Source organism: Anolis sagrei, chromosome 13 (assembly GCF_037176765.1).
Source record: "Anolis sagrei isolate rAnoSag1 chromosome 13, rAnoSag1.mat, whole genome shotgun sequence".
Lineage (NCBI taxonomy): Eukaryota > Metazoa > Chordata > Lepidosauria > Squamata > Dactyloidae > Anolis > Anolis sagrei.
This window is the reverse complement of record NC_090033.1, coordinates 15,545,512-15,569,396: the sequence shown is the minus strand read 5'-3', so window position 1 is coordinate 15,569,396 and position 23,885 is coordinate 15,545,512. Positions and strand designations below refer to the sequence as shown.

General features: G+C 46.4%; 1 protein-coding gene and 1 long non-coding RNA gene across 3 annotated transcripts; both read right to left on the bottom strand.

Annotated features, from left to right (window-relative positions):
* Positions 1-891: 891 nt before the first annotated feature.
* Positions 892-2,893, bottom strand: LOC137097761 (uncharacterized). Of its 2 annotated transcripts, XR_010910420.1 has the most exons (3): positions 2,480-2,893; positions 1,243-1,328; positions 892-1,202 (listed from the first exon to the last, which is right to left on the bottom strand). It is a non-coding gene; the product is annotated as an uncharacterized lncRNA (long non-coding RNA). The 2 variants fall into 2 exon arrangements; XR_010910419.1 differs by having other exon boundaries at positions 892-1,328.
* A 673-nt stretch (positions 2,894-3,566) lies between these two features.
* Positions 3,567-22,017, bottom strand: LRRC47 (leucine rich repeat containing 47). The gene is made up of 7 exons (XM_067472819.1): positions 21,325-22,017; positions 17,486-17,917; positions 17,256-17,372; positions 11,031-11,146; positions 8,949-9,051; positions 4,353-4,442; positions 3,567-4,061 (listed from the first exon to the last, which is right to left on the bottom strand). The coding sequence occupies exons 1-7, from the start codon at positions 21,976-21,978 to the stop codon at positions 3,837-3,839; spliced, it is 1,737 nt and encodes a 578-aa protein (XP_067328920.1). The 5' UTR covers positions 21,979-22,017; the 3' UTR covers positions 3,567-3,836.
* Positions 22,018-23,885: the final 1,868 nt, after the last annotated feature.

Here is a 23,885-nt window from a genome sequence, read left to right as displayed (position 1 = left end):
TTGAGGTTTGAGGGAGCATGGACCATGGATGATGGGACTTGCAGTACTTTAACTCACTTCCTTGGAGCACCGTGACCCACATCAATGACGGATCAGGACCAAACTTGACACACAGAGGCCCAATGCCCCACTTTACAACTTGGTGCAATTTGGGGCAGGATGGACCAGACGATGGGATCCGCAGAAGGGGGACTGATCGTGGATGATGGGACTTGTAGTCCCTTCACTTACTTCCGGAGACCGCTGTGACCCACACCAGTGACAGATCAAGAACAAACTTGGCACACAAATAGACTACCAGTTAGTTAAATCACTACTGATGAAGAGGTCATGAGTTTGAAGCCAGTCTGGGTCGGAGTGAGCTCCCGACCATTAATAATCTAGCTTGCTGTTGACCTATGCAGCCTGAAAAACAGTTGCATCTGTTAAGTAGGAAATTTAGGTACCGCTTTATGCGGGGAGGCTAATTTTATTTATTTATTTATCGACAGTGTTTATATTTATTTATTTATTGACAGTGTTTGTATTCCGCCCTTCTCACCTCGCACATATACAAGGCAAACATACAATGCCATAGACACACAACATATATAGACAGGCATACAGAGCCTATTTAACTTTCCAGTTTCATGAGGGTATGCTTCGAATTCCGGCCACCAGGGGAGCTGTCGCTTCACCGTCCACTTGTGACACCGATGTACTTCCTCATTCGTTTGCACGCTGCTGGAGAGTTTTATGACGTCGTAAATTGGTTAAATTAGCTTCCCCGCATAAAGCGGTACCTAAATGTCCTACTTGACAGATGCGACTGTCCTTCGAGCTGCAAAGGTTGACAGCCAGCTAGACAAATGGTTGGGAGCTCACTCAGAATGAAATAAAGGGCCGAAGGGGTGGATTTCCTGCTTTATTTGCTCAAATGCCACGTGATTGATCCGTTCTTGGAAGAAGTCTTCCAGGTGAGAGGGGAACAAGCGGAATTCATGGTCCTTTGGGGCTTTGGCCCCACGTGACGCGCTGGTCAAATGCAACAGGGAAGAAGGACGGAAGAGTTTCCCCCACGGATGCCACACCGCTCTTCTTGGCAAACCAATCTGGGTTTTTAAAAAATTGACTTTCAAGTTGTTTTTGGGGCGACTTTCCTCCATCCTGTATTCAAATCGTTGCTTTTGTGAGAATTGGGACTCATCTATTTATCTATCTACCTACCTACCTACCTACCTACCTACCTACCTACCTATCTACCCATTTACCAATCCATCTGTCATCTATCCACCTATCCATCCATCCATCTACTCATCCATTTACCAATCCATCTATCATCTATCCACCTATCCATCCATCATTAATCCACCTATCCATCCATCCATCCACCTGTCCATCTATTTACCAATCCATCTATCATCTACCTATCCATCCATCCTTACTTCCACCTATTCATCCATCCACCTATCCATCCACCTATCATCTATCTACCCATCCATCCATCCTTACTTCCACCTATTCATCTATCTATCTATCATCCATCCATCTATTTACCAATCCATCCATCCATCCTTACTTCCACCTATTCATCCATCCACCTATCCATCCATCATCCATCCATCTATTTACCAATCCATCTATCATCTATCTACCTATCCATCCATCCATCCTTACTTCCACCTATTCATCTATCTATCTATCTATCTATCTATCTATCTATCAATCATCCATCCATCTATTTACCAATCCATCTATCATCTATCTACCTATCCATCCATCCATCCATCCATCCTTACTTCCACCTATTCATCCATCCACCTATCCATCCATCTATCATCCATGCATCCATCTACCCATCTATCACCCATCCATCTATTTACCAATCCATCTATCATCTATCCATCCATCCATCCATCCATTTACCAATCCATCTATCATCCATCCATCCATCCATCCTTCCACCTATTCATCCATCCATCCATCCATCCAAATATCCATCCATCCACCTATCCATCCACCTATGCATCCATCCATTTACCAATCCATCTATCATTTATCCACCTATCCATCCATCCATCCTTTGACCTATTCATCCATCCATCCAAATATCCATCCATCTAGTTACCAATTCATCTATCCACCCACCCATCCTTCCACCTATTCATCCATCCATCCAAATATCCACCCATCCATCCATCTACCAATCCATCCATCCACCCACCCATTCATCTTTCCAACTATTCATCCATCCATATATCCACCCACCCACCCACCCACCCATCCATCAATCCATCAATCCATCCATTTACCAATCCATCTATCATCTATCCACCCACCCATCCTTCCACCCATCAATCATCTATCCACCTACCCATCCATCCATCTACCAATCCATCTATCACCCATCCACATATCCATCCATCCATCCACCTATCAAACAATCAATCAATCCATCCATCCATTTACCAATCCATCTATCATCTATCCACCCGCCCACCCATCCTTCCACCTATTCATCCATCCATCCATCAATCATCTATCCACCTACCCATCCATCCACCTATCAATCCATCCATCTACCCATCCATCTATTTACCAATCCATCTATCATCTATCCACCAATCCATCCATCCACCTATCAATCCATCCATCTACCCATCCATCTATTTACCAATCCATCTATCATCTATCCACCTATCCATCCATCTACCCATTCAACCATCTATCAATTCATCCATCTACCCATCCATCCACGCATCCATCCACCCATCCATCCATCATCTATCCACCTGCCCATCCATCCACCTATCGATCCATCCAAACATCCATCCATCTACCCACCCATCCATCCATTTACCAATCCATCTATCATCTATCCACCCATCCACCCATCCATCCATCCATCCATCCATCCACCTATCCATTTACTAATCCATCTATCCACCCATCCATCTATCCAACCATCTATCCATTTATCTATCCACCTATCCATCTATCTAACCATCCATCCATCTATCATCTATGCATCCATCTATTTACCAATCCATCTATCATCTATCCACCTATCCATCCATCCATCTACCCATTCAACCATCTATCAATTCATCCATCTACCCATCCATCTATCCATCCATCCACCTATCCATCTATCATCTATCCACCTACCCATCCATCCACCTATCAATCCATCCAAACATCCATCCATCTACCCACCCATCCATCCATTTACCAATCCATCTATCATCTATCCATCCATACACCTATCCACCCATCCATCTATCTATCCAACTGTCTATCCATCTATCTACCCACCTATCCACCTATCTAATCATCCATCCATCTATCATCTATCCATCCATCCATCCATCCATCTAACCATCCATCTATTTACCAGTCCATCTATCATCTATACACCTACCCACCCATCTATCTAAACATCCATCCATCCATCCATCCATCCATCCATCCATCCATCCATCTTCATTCTCCAGAATGTCCCAGCCAAGCAGGGGTGCGTCTACAGGGTTGAATGAATGCAGTTTGACACCGCGTTTCCTGCCCTGGACTAGTAAGGGGAGTCGTAGTTTTACGAGGTCTTTCGCTTTTACCAAAGAGTGCTGTGCCCATCCCAGGATTCCAATGAGCCATGGCAGTTAAAGTGGTATCAAACTGAGTTAATTCTGCCACGCAGATGCACCCCTCATCCCAGAAGAGTGCTTCCATTGAGCCGCCTCGCACACTTGGGTGCGTCACGGAGGTGGAGCGAGTGGCAGGAGTCGGGCTTTCAGCTCCTCAGGATTGCCCCAGAGCGGGAGAACAACCCACGCCCCACAACCAGAGGAAGCCCAAGGCGCTCAATGGATGACAGTCACGAGGGAGGAGACTGTGCTGAGGTCGGTCTTCGAAGGATAGATGACCTTCAGGTTCCCGTCCATGTCCACCACCCGGACTTGCTCCAGCACCAGAGGGAGGCAGTTGGCGGAGACGCTTCCAGGGTTGGCGATATCGTTAGATTCATGATCCGAACCTGGTTCGCCGTCCTTGTTCTCCAGAGTGGATTTGTTCAACTCTGCCATTTTCTGCAATTTCAAGGGAAATTGATTAATAATAATAATAATAATAATAATAATAATAATAATATCAACACTTTATTTATATTATCCAGCTTTTAGTGGTACCTAATTTCTCTAAACACAGCTATAGCCGTTTTCGAATTGCTTAGGTAAACAATGAGCTAGGCTGACAGTTGGCAGCTCACGCCAACCTGGGGCTTCGAACTTGCAACTTTTTGATCTTATCAAGCTGATTTACCAGCTGGCCCCAAAAAAAACCCCACAAGGAAATGGGAGAAGGGAGAGATGACCCCTTACCAGAATGAGCGTGTCCATAATGTCCTTGCAGGTCTGCAGGCTGGTGGCGCTGGTCACTTCCAGGAGGAGCTCGGAGGTGGTCTTCCCCAACTTGCAAAAGAGGAAAGTGACAAAACCAATCAGTGTGTCAGGAGCGACTTGAGAAACTGCAAGTCGCTTCTGGTGTGAGGGAATTGTCCGTCTGCAAGGACGTTGCCCAGGGGACGCCCGGATGTTTTGATGTTTTATCATCCTTGTCTAGCTTGCTGTTGACCTATGCAGCCCAAAAGGTAGTTGCATCTGTCAAGTAGGAAATTGAGGTACCGCTTTACGCGAGGAGGCTAATTTAACTAATTTATGACGTCATAAAACCTTCCAGCAGCCTGCAGAAGAATGAGGAAGATCATTAATAGTCTAGCTTGCTGTCGACCTATGAAGCCCAAAAGGCAGTTGCATCTGTCAAGAGGAAATTGAGGTACCGCTTTATGCGGGGAGGCTAATTTAACTAATTTATGACGCCATAAAACCTTCCAGCAGCATGCAAAAGAATGAGGAAGTACTCCAACAGTGTCAGAAGCGGACCATTAATAGTCTAGCTTGCTATTGACCTATGAAGCCCAAAAGGCAGTTGCATCTGTCAAGAGGAAATTGAGGTACCGCTTTATGCGGGGAGGCTAATTTAACTAATTTACGATGTCATAAAACCTTCCAGCAGCATGCAAAAGAATGAGGAAGTACTCCCATCAGTGTCACAAGTGGACAATTAATAGTCTAGCTTGCTGTCGACCTATTATTATTACTATTATTATTATTATTATTATTATTATTATTAGGTCCAGTTGGGTAAAGGGCGACAAACCCCAGCCCAACCCTAATCATCCCAGGGAGGGAGGATTTTAGATAGACACATGAAGAGCTGGAGCTGATAGAGGGAGCTCATCCACGCTCTCCCTGGATTTGAACCTACGACCTGTCGGTCTTCAGTCCTGACGGCACACTGCGCCACCGGGGGCTCCAGTATCTTTCATAATTAATGCTGCTATTATTATTATTATTATTATTATTATTATTATTATTATTATTATTAGGTCCAGTTGGGTAAAGGGCGACTGAGGTGAGGGAGAGAGAGAAGATTTCCTTACTAAAAACCTCTTTGCTCTTATACTGATTCAGTTCCTTCTTTTATATTGGCTGGAACTTTCTGCGTGCTGTTAAACCTTTGTACTTTTATTCACAGGCAATGAGACACTCTTGTGTATAGCAAAGTAACACAGGTTATTTATAACTTCTGGCTCCAACGCTTGTGGTTACATTTGTGTTTTGTTGCAATCTTGAGGCTTATAGTCAGTATCATTTACTTGGTTTACTTTTCTGAATAGACTTTCAATATTTCACATTCTCAAACATGTTACTTGCTTTACACACTCTTGGCTGAATTATACTCTGACTAAAACAACACTGGCTTTCTTTATGTTCCTTAAAACTCGAGCTCTATTTAACTAACTACTTCTCTATATCAGAAGTCTTTAACACATCTTCATAACTGCTTATTTCTAACAGGCACTCAAAAAACCAACTCTCATTTTCACACACAGATTCCTAACTGTCATTTTCAAACTCTCTCACTCTAACTGCCTCTTTCAAAAACCTTGGCTCCGCCCCTTTGGGATGTTCAGCTCTGCTCTCCCCAACTGTCATTTTGGCCCAGCAGCCTTTTCAAATCCTGGGCCTACGCTAATCTGCATATGACCAATCGGCTTCACATATGCAAATGAATTCTATCTCTGCTGTTGCTACCCTGTCTGTGCCTATTCTTCCCTATCTGCCATATGTAAACATAGAGCTATACACCAAAAAATTTAACATAGAGTAGCAATTTCGCTACAGCGACAAACCCCAGCCCAACCCTAATCAACCCAGGGAGGGAGAATTTTAGACAGACACATGAAGAGCTGGAGCTGATAGAGGGAGCTCATCCGTGCTCTCCCCGGATTTGAAGCTGCGACCTGCCGGCACACTGTGCCACCGGGGGCTCCAGTATCTTTCATAATGGACGATGCTATTATTATTATTATTATTATTATTATTATTATTATTAGGTCCAGTTGGGTAAAGGGCGACAAACCCAAGCCTAACCCTAATCATCCCAGGGAGGGAGGATTTTAGATAGACACATGAAGAGCTGGAGCTGATAGAGGGAGCTCATCCGTTCTCTCCCCGGATTTGAACCTGCGACCTGTTGGTCTTCAGTCCTGCCGGCACAGGAGTTTAACCCACTGCGCCACCGGGGGCTCCAGTATTTTTCATAATGTATGATGCTATTATTATTATTATTATTATTAGGTTTTTACTCTCTTCCGAAAAGTCAGGAGGGAGGGAGCTGATCTAATATCCCTAGGCAGGGATTTCCATAGCCGAGGGGCCACCACAGAGAAGGCCGTCCCTCGTCCCTGCCAAGCGTGCTTGCAAAGCACACAGGATCGAGAGCAGGGCCTCCTCAGATGATCTTAACTTCCTGGAGGGTTCGTAGGAAGAGATACGTTCGGATAGGTAGGCTGGGCCGGAACCGTTTGGGTAAAGGGCGACTGAGGCGAGGGAGAGAGAGAATTTCCTTACTAAAAACCTCTTTGCTCTTATACTGATTCAGTTTCTTCTTTTATATTGGCTGGGAGTTTCTGCGTGCTGTTAAACCTTTGTACTTTTATTCACAGGCAATGAGACACTCTTGTGTACAACCAAGTAACATAGTTTATTTATCCCTTTCCTCCTTCTTTCCCTTTCTTCATTTCCTTCCCCTTCATTTCCTTCGCTCCCTCCTTTCTTCATCCCCCTCCTTCCCTCTTTCCTTCCTTTCCTTTTTCTTTCCCTATCTCTCATCTTTCTTCCATCTCTACCTGCTTCTTTCCTCCCTTTCTTTGCTATTTGGTTCCTTCCTTCCCTATCTTTTGTTCCTTCTCTCCTTCCTTCCTTCCTTCACTCTCTTTTTCCTTTCACTTTTTTATTTCCTTCTCTCATTTCTTGCTTCTCTATCTTTCTTTCTTTCCTTCTTTCCCTCCCTGCTTCTCTCCTTCCTTCCTTCCTTCCTTCCCTCTTTCCCTCCTTCTCTCGTTACTTCTTGACTGTCCCTTCCATTTAATATTGTATTTATATCTTACATAGAAAGAGGGAAGGAAGGAGAGAAAGAGGGAGGGAAGGTTGGCCACAGCAACACGTGGCGGGTACAGCTAGTAATATAAATAAAGAGGCTCGAGAACCAGCTTTTCGTTCTCACGGCCCACGGGTGGTCCACAGCCCGCAGGTTAAGAACCATTGCTGTAAATCTTAGGAAGCTGTTTCTTGATTTATCGCGTTAACATGCCAGCTGATATCCAAACAGATCCGGACATGAGAGAAGCCTCCCCGCAGGATCGCAACACATCCGGGCGTCCCCTGGGTAGCAGCCAATAGCAAAAAGACCAAGGCAGTGACATTTCCGGCCCATCCCCTGTTCGGATATCAGCCAAGAAATGAAGAAATAGTTGTCTAACATCGACAGAGACACTCGCATGAACACCTCAGCAAGCAAGAGTCCAAAAGTCGCAGGCAAATACTCAGAATCTCAATCAATGGCTGAACAGACTGCATTCAGGCACCACGAGATGCAGAGCCAACTGTAGCAAAATTGCTACTCTAAGTTAAATTTTTGGTGTATAGCTCTATGTTTACATATGGCAGATAGGGAAGAATAGGCACAGACAGGGTAGCAACAGCAGAGATAGGATTCATTTGCATATGGAAGCCGATTGATCACATGCAGATTAGCGTAGGCCCAGGATTTGAACAGGTTGCTAGGCCAAAAGGACAGTTAAGAAGAGCAGAGTTAAACATTCCAAAGGGGCGGAGCCAAAGTTTAAAAATAGGCAGTTAGAGAGTCAAAAGAGTGAGTTAGGAATTGCTGTTTGTGAGATGAGTTAGGGATTCCTGTTTGTGAGAGACAGTTAGGAACTTCTGCAAGAGAAAAGAGTTAGGAACTCCTGTTAGAAATAAGCAGTTATGAAGATGTGTTAAAGACTTCTGATATATAGAAGCAGTTAGATAAATAGAGCTTAAGTTTTAAGGAACATAAAGAAAGCCAGTGGTGCTTTAGTCAGAAAATAATTTCAGTCAAGAGTGTGTAAAGCAAGTAACATGTTTGTGAATGTGAAACATTGAAAGTCTATTTCAGAAGGGTAAACCAAGTATATTATACTGACTGTAAGCCTCAAGATTGCAACAAAACACAAATGTAACCACAAGCATTGGAGCCAGAAGTTATAAATAAACTGTGTTACTTTGTTATACAGAAGTGTGCCTCAGTGCCTGTACAGAAAGTCCCAGCTAATATAAAAGAAGAAACTGAATCCTTATAAGAGTAAAGAGGTTTTTCTTAAATAAATAGACTCTCTCTCTCTCTCGCTACACCAACCTTCAGAAATGGGGCCACAAAGTGGAGTCCACGACACGCGAGTGCGGAGAAGAGCAAACCACAGACCACCTAGTGCAATGCAACCTGAGCCCTGCCATGTACACAATGGAGGACCTTCTCACTTTTCCCTTCTTCAAGTGGCCAGAATGCCAAGTTTGCAAACTTTGTGGTACCTTGGTCTTCTCGCTGTTTGTGATTGGCGGAAAAGAAATCACGGCGCCTTCGGCGTCCACAAGGCAAGGGTAGTTTTCCTTCCCGTTGAGTAGCTGAAGATACCTGGGCAGTGAGAGAAGCAAAGCCAATGGGGAGGATCAGATACAGCCTAGGGATAGGGGCCCTCATTTGTCTTTGAAACCTTCTACATTCCCATGAATTCAAATCTTATTATATGCCAACGATATGGTCCTCTACACAAATAGGAGACTTTTGAGGACACTAGGTAGGATTTGGAATCAAGAGAAGTTGAGCATTAACCATTCTGAAACCAAAGGGATGGCAGCCAAACTATCTGCCTGGAAGTCAGCAAAATCCTTGTAAGGTTCAAATCCGGGGAGCAGCGTGAGCTCCCGCTGTTAGCCCCAGCTTCTACCAACCTATCAGTTCGAAAACATGCAAATGTGAGTAGATCAATAGGTCTACTTTGGCAATCCATACTGGCCACATGACCTTAGAGGTGTCTACAGACAACGGCAGCTCTTCAGCAGGGGAAAACCTCTACCTTTACCTAATCAGGGCCATCAAAGTGGTATCATCTGCATATCTAAGGTTGTTAATGTTTCTTCCAGCAATTTTAACTCCAGCCTTGGATTTGCCAGTTCAGGCGTGGGCTGGTCCACAAAGAGTGGGAAGTGACTGAATGAATAAACAACTATCAAGGCCATCTAACACCTTCCAACAAAGGATTGCCCCAGGCAGTGCAATCTCAACCGAGAAATCTCAGGTAGTAAAGGATCGTCTGGATTGGGTTGGTCCACGAAGAGTGGGAAGCGACTGAATGAATAAACAACAACAATCAAGGCCATCTACCACCTCTCAACAAAGGATTCCCCCAGGCAGTGCAATCTCCTCCAAGCAATCTCAGTCACTAAAGGATCATCTGGATTGTGTTGGTCCACGAAGAGTGAGAAGCGACTGAATGAATAAACAACAACAATCAAGGCCATCTAACACCTCTCAACAAAGGATTCCCCCAGGCAGTGCAATCTCCTCCAAGCAATCTCAGTCACTAAAGGATCATCTGGATTGTGTTGGTCCACGAAGAGTGGGAAGCGACTGAATGAATAAACAACAACAATCAAGGCCATCTACCACCTCCCAACAAAGGATTCCCCCAGGCAGTGCAATCTCCTCCGAGCAATCTCAGGCACTAAAGGATTGTCTGGATTGTGTAGGTCCACGAAGAGTGGGAAGTGACTGAATGAATAAACAACAACAATCAAGGTCATCTAACACCTCTCAACAAAGGATTCCCCCAGGCAGTGCAATCTCCTCCAAGCAATCTCAGTCACTAAAGGATCATTTGGATTGTGTTGGTCCACGAAGAGTGGGAAGCAACTGAATGAATAATAAACAACAATCAAGGCCATCTAACACCTCCCAACAAAGAATTCCCCCAGGCAGTGCAATCTCCTCCCTTGGGGAAACTTCAGGGGATTGTCCCTCTCTCATTTTTAGACCAATCGTGATGAAACTTGCTACAGTGGTAGAACACATGGGTCACTGTTAGCTCACCAAATTTCATAACTTTTCTATACATGAGAGACGTAGTTTCCCAAAGTACCTTAGCAGCAATCCTAGGGGACTCTAAAGGGATGGATAAAGGAAGGGATGTCTTCAAGTTCTGGGATAATCAGGGCTAGACTGACCCCACTACAGGAAAAAGAAAAACTGGCTTCCCACTGAAGTATAAGTTCTGACTTAGTTTTACTACAGGGCTAGCGTGGTTCAAGTAGAGCGTGTCGGCCTCATAAGCATAGGTACGTGGGTTCAATCCCTGCCAGAATGGATGTCCAAAGAACTTCTAACTGTGCTAAAACACAAAAGAGACATGCACAAGAAGTGGAAAAAGGGAGAAATCACCAAAGAAGAATTCAAACAAAAAGGTTTTTTACGAACCGAACCTAAAGAAGCCTAATGATGCCTTTCTGCCTTGGTGATACTGGAGCCACAGATGGTAAGGCCTTGCCTGTGGTCCCCCCTTTCTCCCCCAAGGAAGTGCCTCAAGGCCCGAGACCTGCCCGAAGGGGAGCACGGACCTGTGCAATCCGGAGATGTTCTGCCTCTTCTTTTGTTTCCGCTGCTCCTCAGCTTCGGACTGTAGCTGCCGGAGGAGGTCTTTCGCCTTCACTTCTTTCCGGCCCAAGGGAGTGATCTGCAACACACATATGGGTAGGATTGGAGGTCGAAATCATGGGTTTGGATAAGTCAAGGATAATTTTGCGGAGAACGAAAAATGCCCGTGCCACCTCAAGAGGCAAGACACTTTTGGGCGTCAGTGTCATTTCCCGAACTGGCATTCAAACAGCCCAGAAGTGGCGGAGAAACGACTGGCACTTCTTTTTGGTTCTCCTGGGAAGGAACCGAGGAAAGGAAAAGGAAAACTGCTTTTCATCATCATCATCATCATCATCATCATCATCATCATCATCTTTAATTACTTATTAATCGCCCTCCATCCGAGAATGCTCTAGGCGAAGGAAGAAGAGAAGGAGGGAGAGAAAGAGGGAAGGAGAGAAGGAAGGAAAAAAAAGGATAGAGAAGGAAGGAAGGAGAGAAGGAGGGAGAGAACGAGGGAAGGAGATAAAGAAGAAAAGAAAGAAGGGTAGAGAAGGAAGGAATGAGAGAAGGAGTGAGAAAAAGAGGGAAGGAGAGAAGGAAGGAAAGAAAGAAGGGTAGAGAAGGAAGGAAGGAGAGAAGGAGGGAAAAAGGAAGGAAGGAGATGTAGAAGGAAAGAAAGAAGGGTAGAGAAGGAAGGAAGGAGAGAAGGAGTGAGAGAAAGGAAGGAAGGAGATGAAGAAGGAAAGAAAGAAGGGTAGAGAAGGAAGGAAGGAGAGAAGGAGTGAGAGAAAGAGGGAAGGAGAGAAGGAAGGAAAAAAGAAGGATAGAGAAGGAAGGAAGGAGAGGAGGGAGAGAAAGAGGGAAGGAGATAAAGAAGAAAAGAAAGAAGGATAGAGAAGGAAGGAAGGAGAGAAGGAGGGAAGAAGATGAAGAAGGAAAGAAAGAAGGGTAGAGAAGGAAGGAAGGAGAGAAGGAGGGAGAGAAAGAGGGAAGGAGAGAAGGAAGGAAAGAAGGGTAGAGAAGGAAGGAAGGAGAGTAGGAGGGAAGGAGAGAAGGAAGGAAAGAAGGGTAGAGAAGGAATGAAGGAGAGAAGGAGAGAGAGAAAGAGGGAAGGAAGGAAAGAAGGTTAGAGAAGGAAGGAAGGAGAGACAGAGGGAGAGAAAGGGGGAAGGAGATTGTAGAGAAATGTTTATTATAAAGTGTTTATTATACTGTGTTTAAACTGTATTTATGTTTTACATTGGTTGCCATGTCCTAGCTGTGAGAGATAGGTTGCCATGGTGACAAGGCAGAAGAGGAGGTGGGCGGAGCTTAAGGAGAAAAAGGTTTGAAAGTGACAGTTAAGTTTCAGTCAGGAGGATGAGACCCTGAGAGGAGGAGCAGAGTCAGAAAGGACTCTGGAAAAGTAATAGTCAGTCAGGAGGATGAGACCCTGAGAGGAGGAGCAGAGTCAGATAGGACTCTGGAAAAGTAGTTTGGTCAGGAGGAAGAGACCCTGAGAAGAGGGCAGAGTCAGTTAGGACTCTGTGGTGTGAAGCAGTGTAAATTCAGTTAGTTCTTAGTATTTGTGAATATTTCTTCAGCAAGGGAGCTGAAGGAGAAACCTCGTTAGATTGCTTGAGTTAAAAAGAATCTAACAGAGGGGGTTTTAGGATCTCCAGTAGTGGAAGACTGGAGATCAGTGGTTTGATCCGGTATAGGACAAACAGTGAGAATATTCACAACAAGGAACACTGAAATAATAAAGCACTTCACTGTAGAAGGAGTTTATAAGATTGTAACATCTAAAGCCTGAATGTATCTCAACCAAGCCATATTGTAACCATCAAGCATATGCCAAGCTCAACATCTCAATATTGCAACAATTACGCTTTGTTAACAATAAACTTGTTCTCTTTGTTATTTTAAACCTGCCTCATCTCCATTGATTTTACGTTCGGTGCATTCCACTCTACCAAAGTTACCTCACAACGCAAATAGGGATAAACAGAGACTTTAAGACCAGCGTCTCTAAAAATATTGGTGGCAGTTTAATTAAATAGCAGTCTAGAAACTTCCTTACATTTTTGGTGGTCCCATTTGGTGGGATTAACGCACGTCTTTACATTTTATTGGTGGCATTGATACGTCTTTACAGAGATAAAGAAGAAAAGAAAGAAGGGTAGAGAAGGAAGGAGAGAAGGAGTGAGAGAAAGAGGGAAGGAGAGAAGGAAGGAAAGAAAGAAGGGTAGAGAAGGAAGGAGCGAACGAGGGAGAGAAAGAGGAAAGGAGAGAAGGAAATAAAGAAAGGTAGAGAAGGAAGGAAGGAGAGAAGAAAATAAAAAAGTGAGAAAGGGAAGGAAGGAGAGAAGGAACGAAAGAGAGAACGAGGGAGGGAAGGAAGGAGAGAAGGAAGGATGGTACCAAAGAGCAAAGGAAGTGAGAAAAGAAATAGGTAGAGAAGGAAGAAAGAAGAAGGGAAAGAAAAAGAGGGAAGGCAGGAAAGAAAGAGGGAAGGACAGGTAGGAAAAAAGGAGAGAAAGAGGGAGGGAAGGTTGACAACAGCAACGCATGGCGGGTACAACTAGTTATCTATATAAATAAAAATGTTATGTTTGTTTGTGGGACTAACAGAACTCAAAAACCACTAGATGAATTGACACCAAATTTGGACGCAAGACACCTAATAACCCAATGTATGTCCTTCACTAAAAAAAAAAAAAAGATTTTGTCATTTGGGAGTTGTAGTTGCTGGGATTTGTAGTTCACCTACAATCAAAGAGCATTCCGAATCCCACCAACGATGGAATTGAACCAAACTTGGCACACAGTTCTCCCAAGACCAACGGAAAACACTGGAAGGGTTTGGAGGGGAGTGTCCTTTGGTTTTAGAGTTGTAGTTCACCTACATCCAGAGATCACTGTGGACTCAAACAATGATGGATCTGGACCAAACTCTACAAGAATACTCAATATGCCCAAATGTGAACACTGGTGGAGTTTGGGGAAAATAGAATCTTGACATTTGGAAGTTGTAGTTGCTGGGATTTATAGTTCACCTACAATCACAGAGCATTCTGAACTCCACCAACGGTAGAATTGGGCTAAACCTCCCACACAAAACCCCCATGTGGGCCACAGCAAAGCGTGGCAGGGGACAGCTAGTCTATATAAATAAAAATGTAATATTTGTGGGATTAACAGAACTCCGAAACCACTGGATGAATTGACACCAAACTTGGACACAAGACACCTCTCAGGCCAACGAGTGACCATCACTCACAAAAACACTGATAAACACAGCAGAAGGGACTTAAAGAGCCAGAAAAACAAAAATACATTACAACACATGCACAAAACCACATATATATACACACACAAACACACATATATACATATGCACACATAAAAGAAGGAAGGAAGGAGAGAAGGAGGGAGAGAAAGAGGGAAGGAGATAAAGAAGGATAGAGAAGGAAGGAGAGAAAGAGGGAAAAAGGAAGGAGATGAAGAAGGAAAGAAAGAAGGGTAGAGAAGGAAGGAAGGAGAGAAGGAAGGAAAGAAAGAAGGGTAGAGAAGGAATGAGCGAAGGAGGGAGAGAAAGAGGGAAGGAGAGAAGGTAATAAAAAAGTGAGAGAGGGAAGGAAGGAGAGAAGGAACGAAGGAGAGAATGAGGGAGGGAAGGAAGGAGAGAAGGAAGGATGGTACCAAAGAGCAAAGGAAGTAAGAAAAGAAACAGGTAGAGAAGGAAGAAAGAAAAAGGGAAAGAAAAAGAGGGACGGCAGAAAAGAAGGAGGGAAGGAAGGGTAGGAAAAAATGAGAGAGAGAGAGAGAGAGAGAGAGAGAGAGAGGGAAGGTTGACAACAGCAATGCATGGCAGGTACAGCTAGTCATCTATATAAATAACAATATTATATTCGTTTGTGGGATTAACATAATTCAAAAACCAGTGGGCGAATTCACACCAAATTTGGACACAAAACACCTAACCACCCAATGAGTGACCATCACTCAAAAAATTGATTTTGTCATTTGGGAGTTGTAGTTGCTGGGATTTATAGTTCACCTACAATCAAAGAGCATTCTGAACCCCACCAATGATGGAATTGACCCAAACTTGGCACACAGGACTCCCATTACCAACAGAAAACACTAGAAGGGTTTGGTGGGCATTGACTTTGAGTTTTGGAGTTGTAGTTCAACTCCATCCAGAGACCACTGTGGACTCAAACAATGATGGATCTGGACCAAACTTGGCACGAATACGCCATTTGCCCAAATATGAACACAAATGTAGTTTGGGGGAAATAGACTTTGACATTTGAGTTGTCGTTACTGGGATTTATAGTTCACCTACAATCAAAGAGCATTCTGAACCCCACCAACGATAAAATTGGGGCAAACTTCCCACACAGAACCCCCATGACCAACAGAAAATACTGTGTTTTCTGATGGTCTTTGGCGACGCTTCTGACACCCCCTCATGACCCCCCCCCCCAGGGTCACACCCCTTGCAATATGCTGACTTGCAAAGTGCAGAAACTGCAACATTAGATAAGGAGCAGGGCGAAGAGACCTTACAACCTCTGAGGATGCCTGCCATAGATGCAGACAAAACATCAGGACAGAATGCTTCTGGAACATGGCCATATTGCACTCCCCTTGCAATATGCTGACTTGCAAAGTGCAGGGCTTCAAGGTCGGTCAGAGGAGCCAGAAACTGCAACATTAGATAAGGAGTTGGGCGAAGAGACCTCACAACCACTGAGGATGCCTGCTGTAGATGCAGGTGAAACATCAGGACAGAATGCTTCTGGAACATGGCCATATTACACACCCCTTGCAATATGCTGACCTTGCAAAGTGCAGGGCTTCAAGGTCGGTCAGAGGAGCCAAAAACTGCAACATTAGATAGGGAGTTGGGCGAAGAGACCTTACAACCTCTGTGGATGCCTGCTATAGATGCAGGCGAAACATCAGGACAGAATGCTTCTGGAACATGGCCATATTACACACCCCTTGCAATATGCTGACTTGCAGAATGCAGGGCTTCAAGGTTGGTCAGAGGAACCAGAAACTGCAACATTAGATAAGGAGTTGGGTGAAGAGACCTTACAACCTCTGAGGATACCTGCTGTAGATGCAGGTGAAACATCAGAAGAGAATGTTTCTTGAACATGGCCATATTGCACACCCCTTGCACTATGCTGACTTGCAGAGTGCAGGGCTTCAAGGTTGGTCACAGGAAACAGAAACTGCAACATTAGATAAGGAGTTGGGCGAAGAGACCTTACAACCTCTGAGGATGCTTGCCATAGATGCAGGTGAAACATCAGGAGATAATGCTTCTGGAACATGGCCATATTTCACATCCCTTGCAATATGTTGACTCGCAAAGTGCAGGGCTTCAAGGTCGGTCAGAGGAGCCAGAAACTGCAACATTAGATAGGGAGTTGGGCGAAGAGACCTTGCAACCTCTGAGGATGCCTGCTATAGATGCAGGCGAAACATCAGAAGAGAATTCTTCTGGAACATGGCCATATTGCACACCCATTCCAATATGCTGACCTTGCAAAGTGCAGGGCTTCACGGTTGGTCAGAGGAGACAGAAAAAGCAACATTAGATAAGGAGTTGGGCCAACTTGTGCTCTAGTCTTGTGCTCTGGCTGACAGGCGTGGGCAAACGTCGGCCTTCCCTCAAGGTTGGTCAGAGGAGCCAGAAACATTAGATAAGGAGTTGGGTAAAGAGATCTTACAACCTCTGAGGATGCTTGCCATAGATGCAGACAAAACATCAGGAGAGAATGCTTCTGGAACATGGCCATATTTCACATCCCTTGCAATATGTTGACTCGCAAAGTGCAGGGCTTCAAGGTCGGCCAGAGGAGCCAGAAACTGCAACATTAGAGAAGAAGTAGGGCAAGTAGACCTTACAACCGCTGAGGATGCCTGCTGTAGATGCAGGTGAAACATCAGGACAGAATGCTTCTGGAACATGGCCATATTTCACACCCATTGCAATATGCTGACTTGCAAAGTGCAGGGCTTCAAGGTCGGTCAGAGGAGCCAGAAACTGCAACATTAGATAAGGAGTTGGGCAAAGAGCCCTTACAACTGCAACATTAGATAACTGCAACATGGCCATACAGCCCAAAAAACCTACAACAACTCAAGTTGTCACCTTGTGACCTGCACTTAAGGAGATGCTTCCTGCTATCACACGTTACCTTCAAATCGTCTGGTGGCCGAACATCATACAAGAGGGGGCCTTTTACCAATCGCAAGTCGTGTGTGGCAATGGTGGCGACTGTCCGTTTCTCACAGACGTCCTCGTGCAGCTTGGTCTGAAAAAGAAACCCTCAATTGTTAAGCATCTCAACTATTATTCCTTCACCCACGTCATACAACTTGGGTTGGGAGAGCTCCCCAGACCACTCCAGACAGATGATCGGCCTACCTGAACGGAAAGGAACCTCTTCAAGGCGTTTCCTGGGCTCAAGTCCATGCCTTTCACCACACAGCACACGATGTACGGGCGGACTTCTTTGACGCCGGGGCTGGCCTGGACTACGAGTGGCGCCGGGTTCTCGGCGATGTGCAGGACTTTCAGCAGCAGCTTCTGGGTTTCACCCACCTCTTCGTCGCCGTCGGCCTTCTTCCTGTTCCTCTCCCGCTTCTTCTTCCTCGGCTCTTCCCTTTCCGCGCCGTCCGGCTTGCCTTTCCCTTTACGCAAGTACTCCAAGACCGACTTGGTCTGGCAGCCATTCACCATCTTCTCGAGCCGCTTGTCCTTCAGGGCGTTGCCTTTCAAGTTGACGTCCTTCAGCTTGGGGCAGTCGGCCAGTTCCACGGGGATCTCGGAGAGCTTGTTATCGGACACGTCCAAGATCTATATTGGGGGGGGGGGGGGGGAGAACATTAATATTTGGCCTCCACAAAGTCTACCCTAGGACTGTGTGGCCGATCTTTGTTTCCCCTCATCCTCAACTCCAGCTTGCTACACCACGTCTTATTTGCCCCCAAGGCGTTCTCCTCCCTTGCTCTTCTGTTCTTGGTACTGCACAGAAGAGCAAGGGAAGTTTGCTCTGGGTGCAGGGTGAACTACAATTCCCAGGTTCGTGAGTCAGTTCCCCAAACTCATCATTGGTTTGTGGTAGGTTTTTCGGGCCGTCTAGCCATGTTCCAGAAGCATTCTCTCCTAACTCCTTATCTAATGTTGCAGTTTCTGGCTCCTCTGGCCAATTGAAACATTCATACTTGTCTCAAACAGACAAGAGTTCTTTCGCCCACCCAGGAGATTATTCCACAGATATATAAACCCAATTTTTCTAGTTTCCCTCAGACCTCCCAACACCTGAGGATGCCTGCCATAGATGCAGGCGAAATGTCAAGAGAGAATGTTTCCGGAACATGGCCATATTGCACAGCCATTGCAATATGCTGACTTGAAAGTGCAGGGCTTTGAGGTCGGTCAGAGGAGTCAGAAACCGCAGCATTAGATAAGGAGTTGGGCAAAGAGACCTCACAACCTCTGAGGATGCCTGCCATAGATGCAGGCAAAACATCAGGAGAAACATCAAAGTGCAAGGCTTCAAGATCGGTCAGAGGAGTCAGAAACTGCAACATTAGATAGAGAGTTGGGCGAACAGACCTTACAACCTCTGAGGATGCCTGCTGTAGATACAGCCTTCAATTCCCAGAATCCTAACTGATGGTAAACTGGGATTTCTGGGAGTTGTAGGCCAAAACACCTGGGGACCCACAAGTGGAGAACCACTGGTGCAGGGCATACCTTCCCTCCTAACTTCACTCCTTCCCACCTACTACTAAGGAGGCTGTTCAGGTCCTGAACCGGTGCTTGGCTGCTGTGTCGGACTGGATGAGGGCTAACAAATTGAGATTGAATCCAGACAAGACAAAGGTCCTCCTGGTCAGTCGCAAGGCCGAACAGGGCGGTTGCCTTTGAAGGCGGCTTGGAAGCTTCAAATGGTCCAATTGGTTGGGCTGGATGATGGCCCCCCAGGTCTCTCCCAACTCTAAGATTCGAAGAACTTCCTGGCTGTGAGAGCTGTTCAGCAGAGGAACTCTCTACTGCAGAGTGTGGTGGAGGTTTTGAAGCAGAGGCTGGACAGCCAATGAGGTTGGGCTGGATGATGGCCCACCAGGTCTCTCCCAACTCTAGGATTCTAAGAACTTCCTGACTGGGAGAGTTGTTCAGCAGAGGAACTCTCTGCTGCAGAGTGTGGTGGAGGCTTTGAAGCAGAGGCTGGACAGCCAATGGGGTTGGGCTGGATGATGGCCCACCAGGTCTCTCCCAACTCTAGGATTCTAAGAACTTCCTGGCTGGGAGAGCTGGACGATGGTCCAGCAGGACTGTGAGAGCTGTTCAGCAGTGGAACTCTCTGCTGCAGTGTGTGGTGGAGACATTGAAGCAGAGTCTGGGCTTCATCTAGGACCAAGGGAGCCCTTTATACAACCTTCATTGACTTTAAGTCTGCAATTGATATGATTCCCTGAGACAGATTGTGGCAGAAATTGGAAATAACTAATATTGACAGGCACCTGTAGATTTTGATCTGTACCCTTATGCAAAAAACATGTTTGAAAGTGAGATGTAACAGGCTAGGCCATTAGACCAAGGCCATCCCGACAAATGCAGTTGGAAGACAAGGTTGTGTGCTAGTGCACCTTTTTTTGTTTAGTATTTATGTTAACTCTTTAGCTAAGAGTCTTTCTGGTTCAAATTTACATCTTATTACTTCTCTTTTTAACTTAAATTGGCTTGTGACAGTTATTAAATGCTCTGGGTAGTTATTGCAAAACTGGAGTGGTGTGGTTTCTGGGCTGTTATGGTTATGTTCTATGCTGGAAAACATTCATAAAGTCCAAAAATCACACAACACTCCAGGGATTCCAGGCATGTAAGCCTTTGACAATACATGTCAGAGTTAATGTGCAATTTTGACTCTGCTTTTCTTAATTAATTGCATCCATGTGTTGCAAAATGTGCTAGTTTTATGAGGATTGCCCTGGTGGGCCATCATCCCAACTCTAGGATTCTAAGAACTTCCTGGCTGTGAGAGCTGTTCAGCAGTGGAACTCTCTGCTGCAGAGTGTGGTGGAGACTCACAGCCTCCACACTGCCTCACAATACATTAAATAAATACCTTGAGGGCAGGGAGGCGGGCGAGGTCGGGGCCGAGGTGCTGGATCTCGTTCCCAGCGACCTCGAGGGTGCTGAGGAGCGGGAAGGGGGCGGGCCCGGCGGCGTGGGCAGGGAGGGAAGGAAGGAAAAAGCAAGGATAGAGAAGGAAAGAAGAAAAGAAGGAGGGAGAGAAAGAGGGAAGGAGATGAAGAAGGAAGGAAAGAAAGGCAGTGAAGGAAAGAAGAGAAGGAAGGAGAGAAAGAGGGAAGGAGATGAAGAAGGAAAGAAAGAAGGGCAGAGAAGGAAGAAGGGAGAGAAGGAGATAAAGAGATGAAGAAGGAACAAATGAAGAGTAGAGAAGTTTGGGCGCTGCGTTTGGTGGTCCCTATGAGGATGCTTGCCATAGATGCAGGCAAAACGTCAGGAGAAATGCCTCTTGAACATGGCTCTATAGCCGGAAAAAACCCACAAGAACCTAGTAATCTAAAGACTCTGTCTTGAGAAAATCCAAAGGCCTTTAGTCTGAGGCAGCTGCAGCGTTGGAAGTGGCTGTACAGACCCTGAGACGTTTGTGCAAGCAATTTCTGATGCCCGTTGTGTCTTTGATATGGGAGCAGAGCTTGGTTTTAGTAGGTTTTTGTATTTTGTATTTGTATTGTATAGTATTTTACTATACTATTATATGTAATAGGACTTGAGCATCCGTTGGGCACACAGAATTTATGTCCTGTCTATAGTCTTAGTATCCAAGAGTTGGAAGAGACCTCGTGGGCCATCCAGCCTAACCCCATTCTGCCAAGAAGCAGGAATATTGCATTCAAATCACCCCTGACAGATGGCCATCCAGCCTCTGCTTAAAAGCTTCCAAAGAAGGAGCCTCCACCACACTCCGGGGCAGAGAGTTCCACTGCTGAACGGCTCTCACAGTCAGGAAGTTCTTCCTCAGGTTCAGATGGAATCTCCTCTCTTGTAGTTTGAAGCCATTGTTTCACATCCTAGTCTCCAGGTCAGCAGAGAACAAGCTTGCTCCCTCCTCCTCCCTGTGGCTTCCTCTCACATATTTATACATGTTCAGCAGTGGAACTCTCTGTTGCTGTGTGTGGTGGAACCTTACAACCTCCACACTGCCTCACAATACATTAAATGAATACCTTGAGGGCGGGGAGGCGGGCGAGGTCGGGGCCGAGGTGCTGGATCTGGTTCCCGGCGGCCTCGAGGGTGCTGAGGAGCGGGAAGGGGGCGGGCCCGGCCGTATGGGAGGGGAGCAGCCCGCCGGGGAGGGCGGTGAGCCGGTTCCCGCCGAGGAGCAGCTCCTGGAGGGCCGGGGCTTGTTGGCCCAGGCCGGGCCCCATCTCTTGGAGGCGGTTGCGGCGCAGGTTGAGGAGGCGCAGCGCCGGGAGGAGCGGTTTCTTGTCTCCGGGCGGGTTGGGGTGGAGCAGGCCGCCCAGCTCGGCCGGGAGCGCCTCAAGGGCGTTGCCGGAGAGATCGAGGGTGCGGAGGGAAGGCGGGAAGAGGCGGCCGGCAGAGGAGAGCCCGGCGGGGCCGAGGCCGCAGTCTGGGAGGGCCAGGGCTTGGAGGCCCGAGAGGAGGGACAAGGCCGGGCCGGGCTCTCTCAGCGCCGCGCAGCCGCCTCGCACTTCCAGGCCGCGCAACGCCGACCCCGCACGGCCTACCCACGCCGGGAGGCGCCCGCCTGCCTCCTTCACGCTCCGCTCCAGCTCCGCCCCGCCGCGAAGGAACAGCTCCCGGCCGTCTCCGCCGCGCCACTCCGCCGCCGCCTCCTCTTCTCCCTCAGAGGACGCCATCTTGGACACTGCCACCACTTCCGCTTGCTCTCCCTGGCTCCACCAATCAGATTCAGCTTCCTGTCAATCTTACCCAATCCCGCGCCTCTTCCGCTCTAGGCCTTTCTTCCGGCCAAGGCCTTCCTCTCTTCCTTGTTTACTAGAAACTGTCAATCACACCAAATTGCCCGCCTCTTCCGCTCTACGCCTTCCCATCTTCTTCCTTTACTTGAAGCTGTCAATCCTGCCCAATGCCCCGCCTCTTCCGCTCTAGGCCTTCTTACTAGTCAGGGCCTTCCTCTCTTGTTTACCTGAAACTGTCAATCTGGCCCAATTCCCCGCCTCTTCCGCTCTAGGCCTTCCCATCTTCTTCCTTTACTTGCAGCTGTCAATCTCGCCAAATCGCCCGCCTCTTCCGCTCTAGGCCTTCCCATCTTCTTCGTTTACTTGAAGCTGTCAATCTCACCAAGTCGCCCGCCTCTTCCGCTCTAGGCCTTCCCATCTTCTTCCTTTACTTGAAGCTGTCAATCTCAGCAAATCGCCCGCCTCTTCCGCTCTAGGCCTTCCCGTCTTCTTCCTTTACTTGAAGCTGTCAATCTCGCCAAATCGCCCGCCTCTTCCGCTCTAGGCCTTCCCATCTTCTTCGTTTACTTGAAGCTGTCAATCTCACCAAGTCGCCCGCCTCTTCCGCTCTAGGCCTTCCCATCTTCTTCCTTTACTTGAAGCTGTCAATCTCAGCAAATCGCCCGCCTCTTCCGCTCTAGGCCTTCCCGTCTTCTTCCTTTACTTGAAGCTGTCAATCTTGCCCAATCCCCCGTCTCTTCCGCTCTAGGCTTTCCTACTGCTCTAGGCCTTCCGCTCTAGGCCTCTTCCGCTTCTTCTCCTTGTCGCCTCCAATCAGGTTCGTGCAATTCCTCCTCTGCTTCTTGTCAATCCTGCCCAATTCCCCGCCTCTTCCGCTCTAGGCCTTCCCACCAGTCAGGGCCTTCCCATCTTCTTTCTTTACGTGAAGCTGTCAATCCCGCCCAATTCCCCGCCTCTTCCGGTTTCTTCTGGACCTTCCACACCGCCCCCTGCTTTGAACCCGAGTCCACACGGCTTCACAACCCATCTCTCTCTCTCTCTCTCCATCTATCTATCCATCTCTCTCTCTATCTCTCTCTCTCTCTCTGTCTCCATCTATCCATCCATCCATCTATCTATCCATCTCTCTCTCTCTATCATCCATCCATCCATCTATCTATCCATCCATCTCTCTATCTTATCTATCTATCCATCCCGCCCCCCCTCTCTCTATCCATCTCTATCTATCTATCTATCATCTATCCATCCATCTCTTTCTCTCTATCCATCTCTATCTATCATCAATCCATCTATCTTATCTATCCATCCATCCCTCTCTATCTATCTATCATCTATCCATCCATCTATCCATCCATCTCTCTCTCATCTATCTATCCATCAATCCATCTATCTATCCATCCATCCCTCTCTCCCCCTCTCTATCTCTATCTATCTATCTATCTATCTATCTATCTATTTATCTTTCCATCTATCTATCCATCCATCCATCTATCTATCTACCCATCTATCTATCCATCCATCCACCCACCCACCCATCCATCCATCTACCCATCTATCTATCCATCCATCCATCCATCTATCTACCCATCTATCCATCTATCTATCCATCCATCCACCCACCCACCTATCTATCTATCTATCTATCTAGCTATCCATCTATCTTTCTTTCTATCTATCTATCCATCCATCCATCTCTCTCTCTCTCTCTCCATCTATCTATCCATCTCTCTATCCATCTCTCTATCCATCCTTCCATTTCTCTCTCTCTCTCTCTCTCTATCATCTATCTATCTATCTATCTATCTATCTATCTATCTATCTATCTATCTATCTATCTATCTATA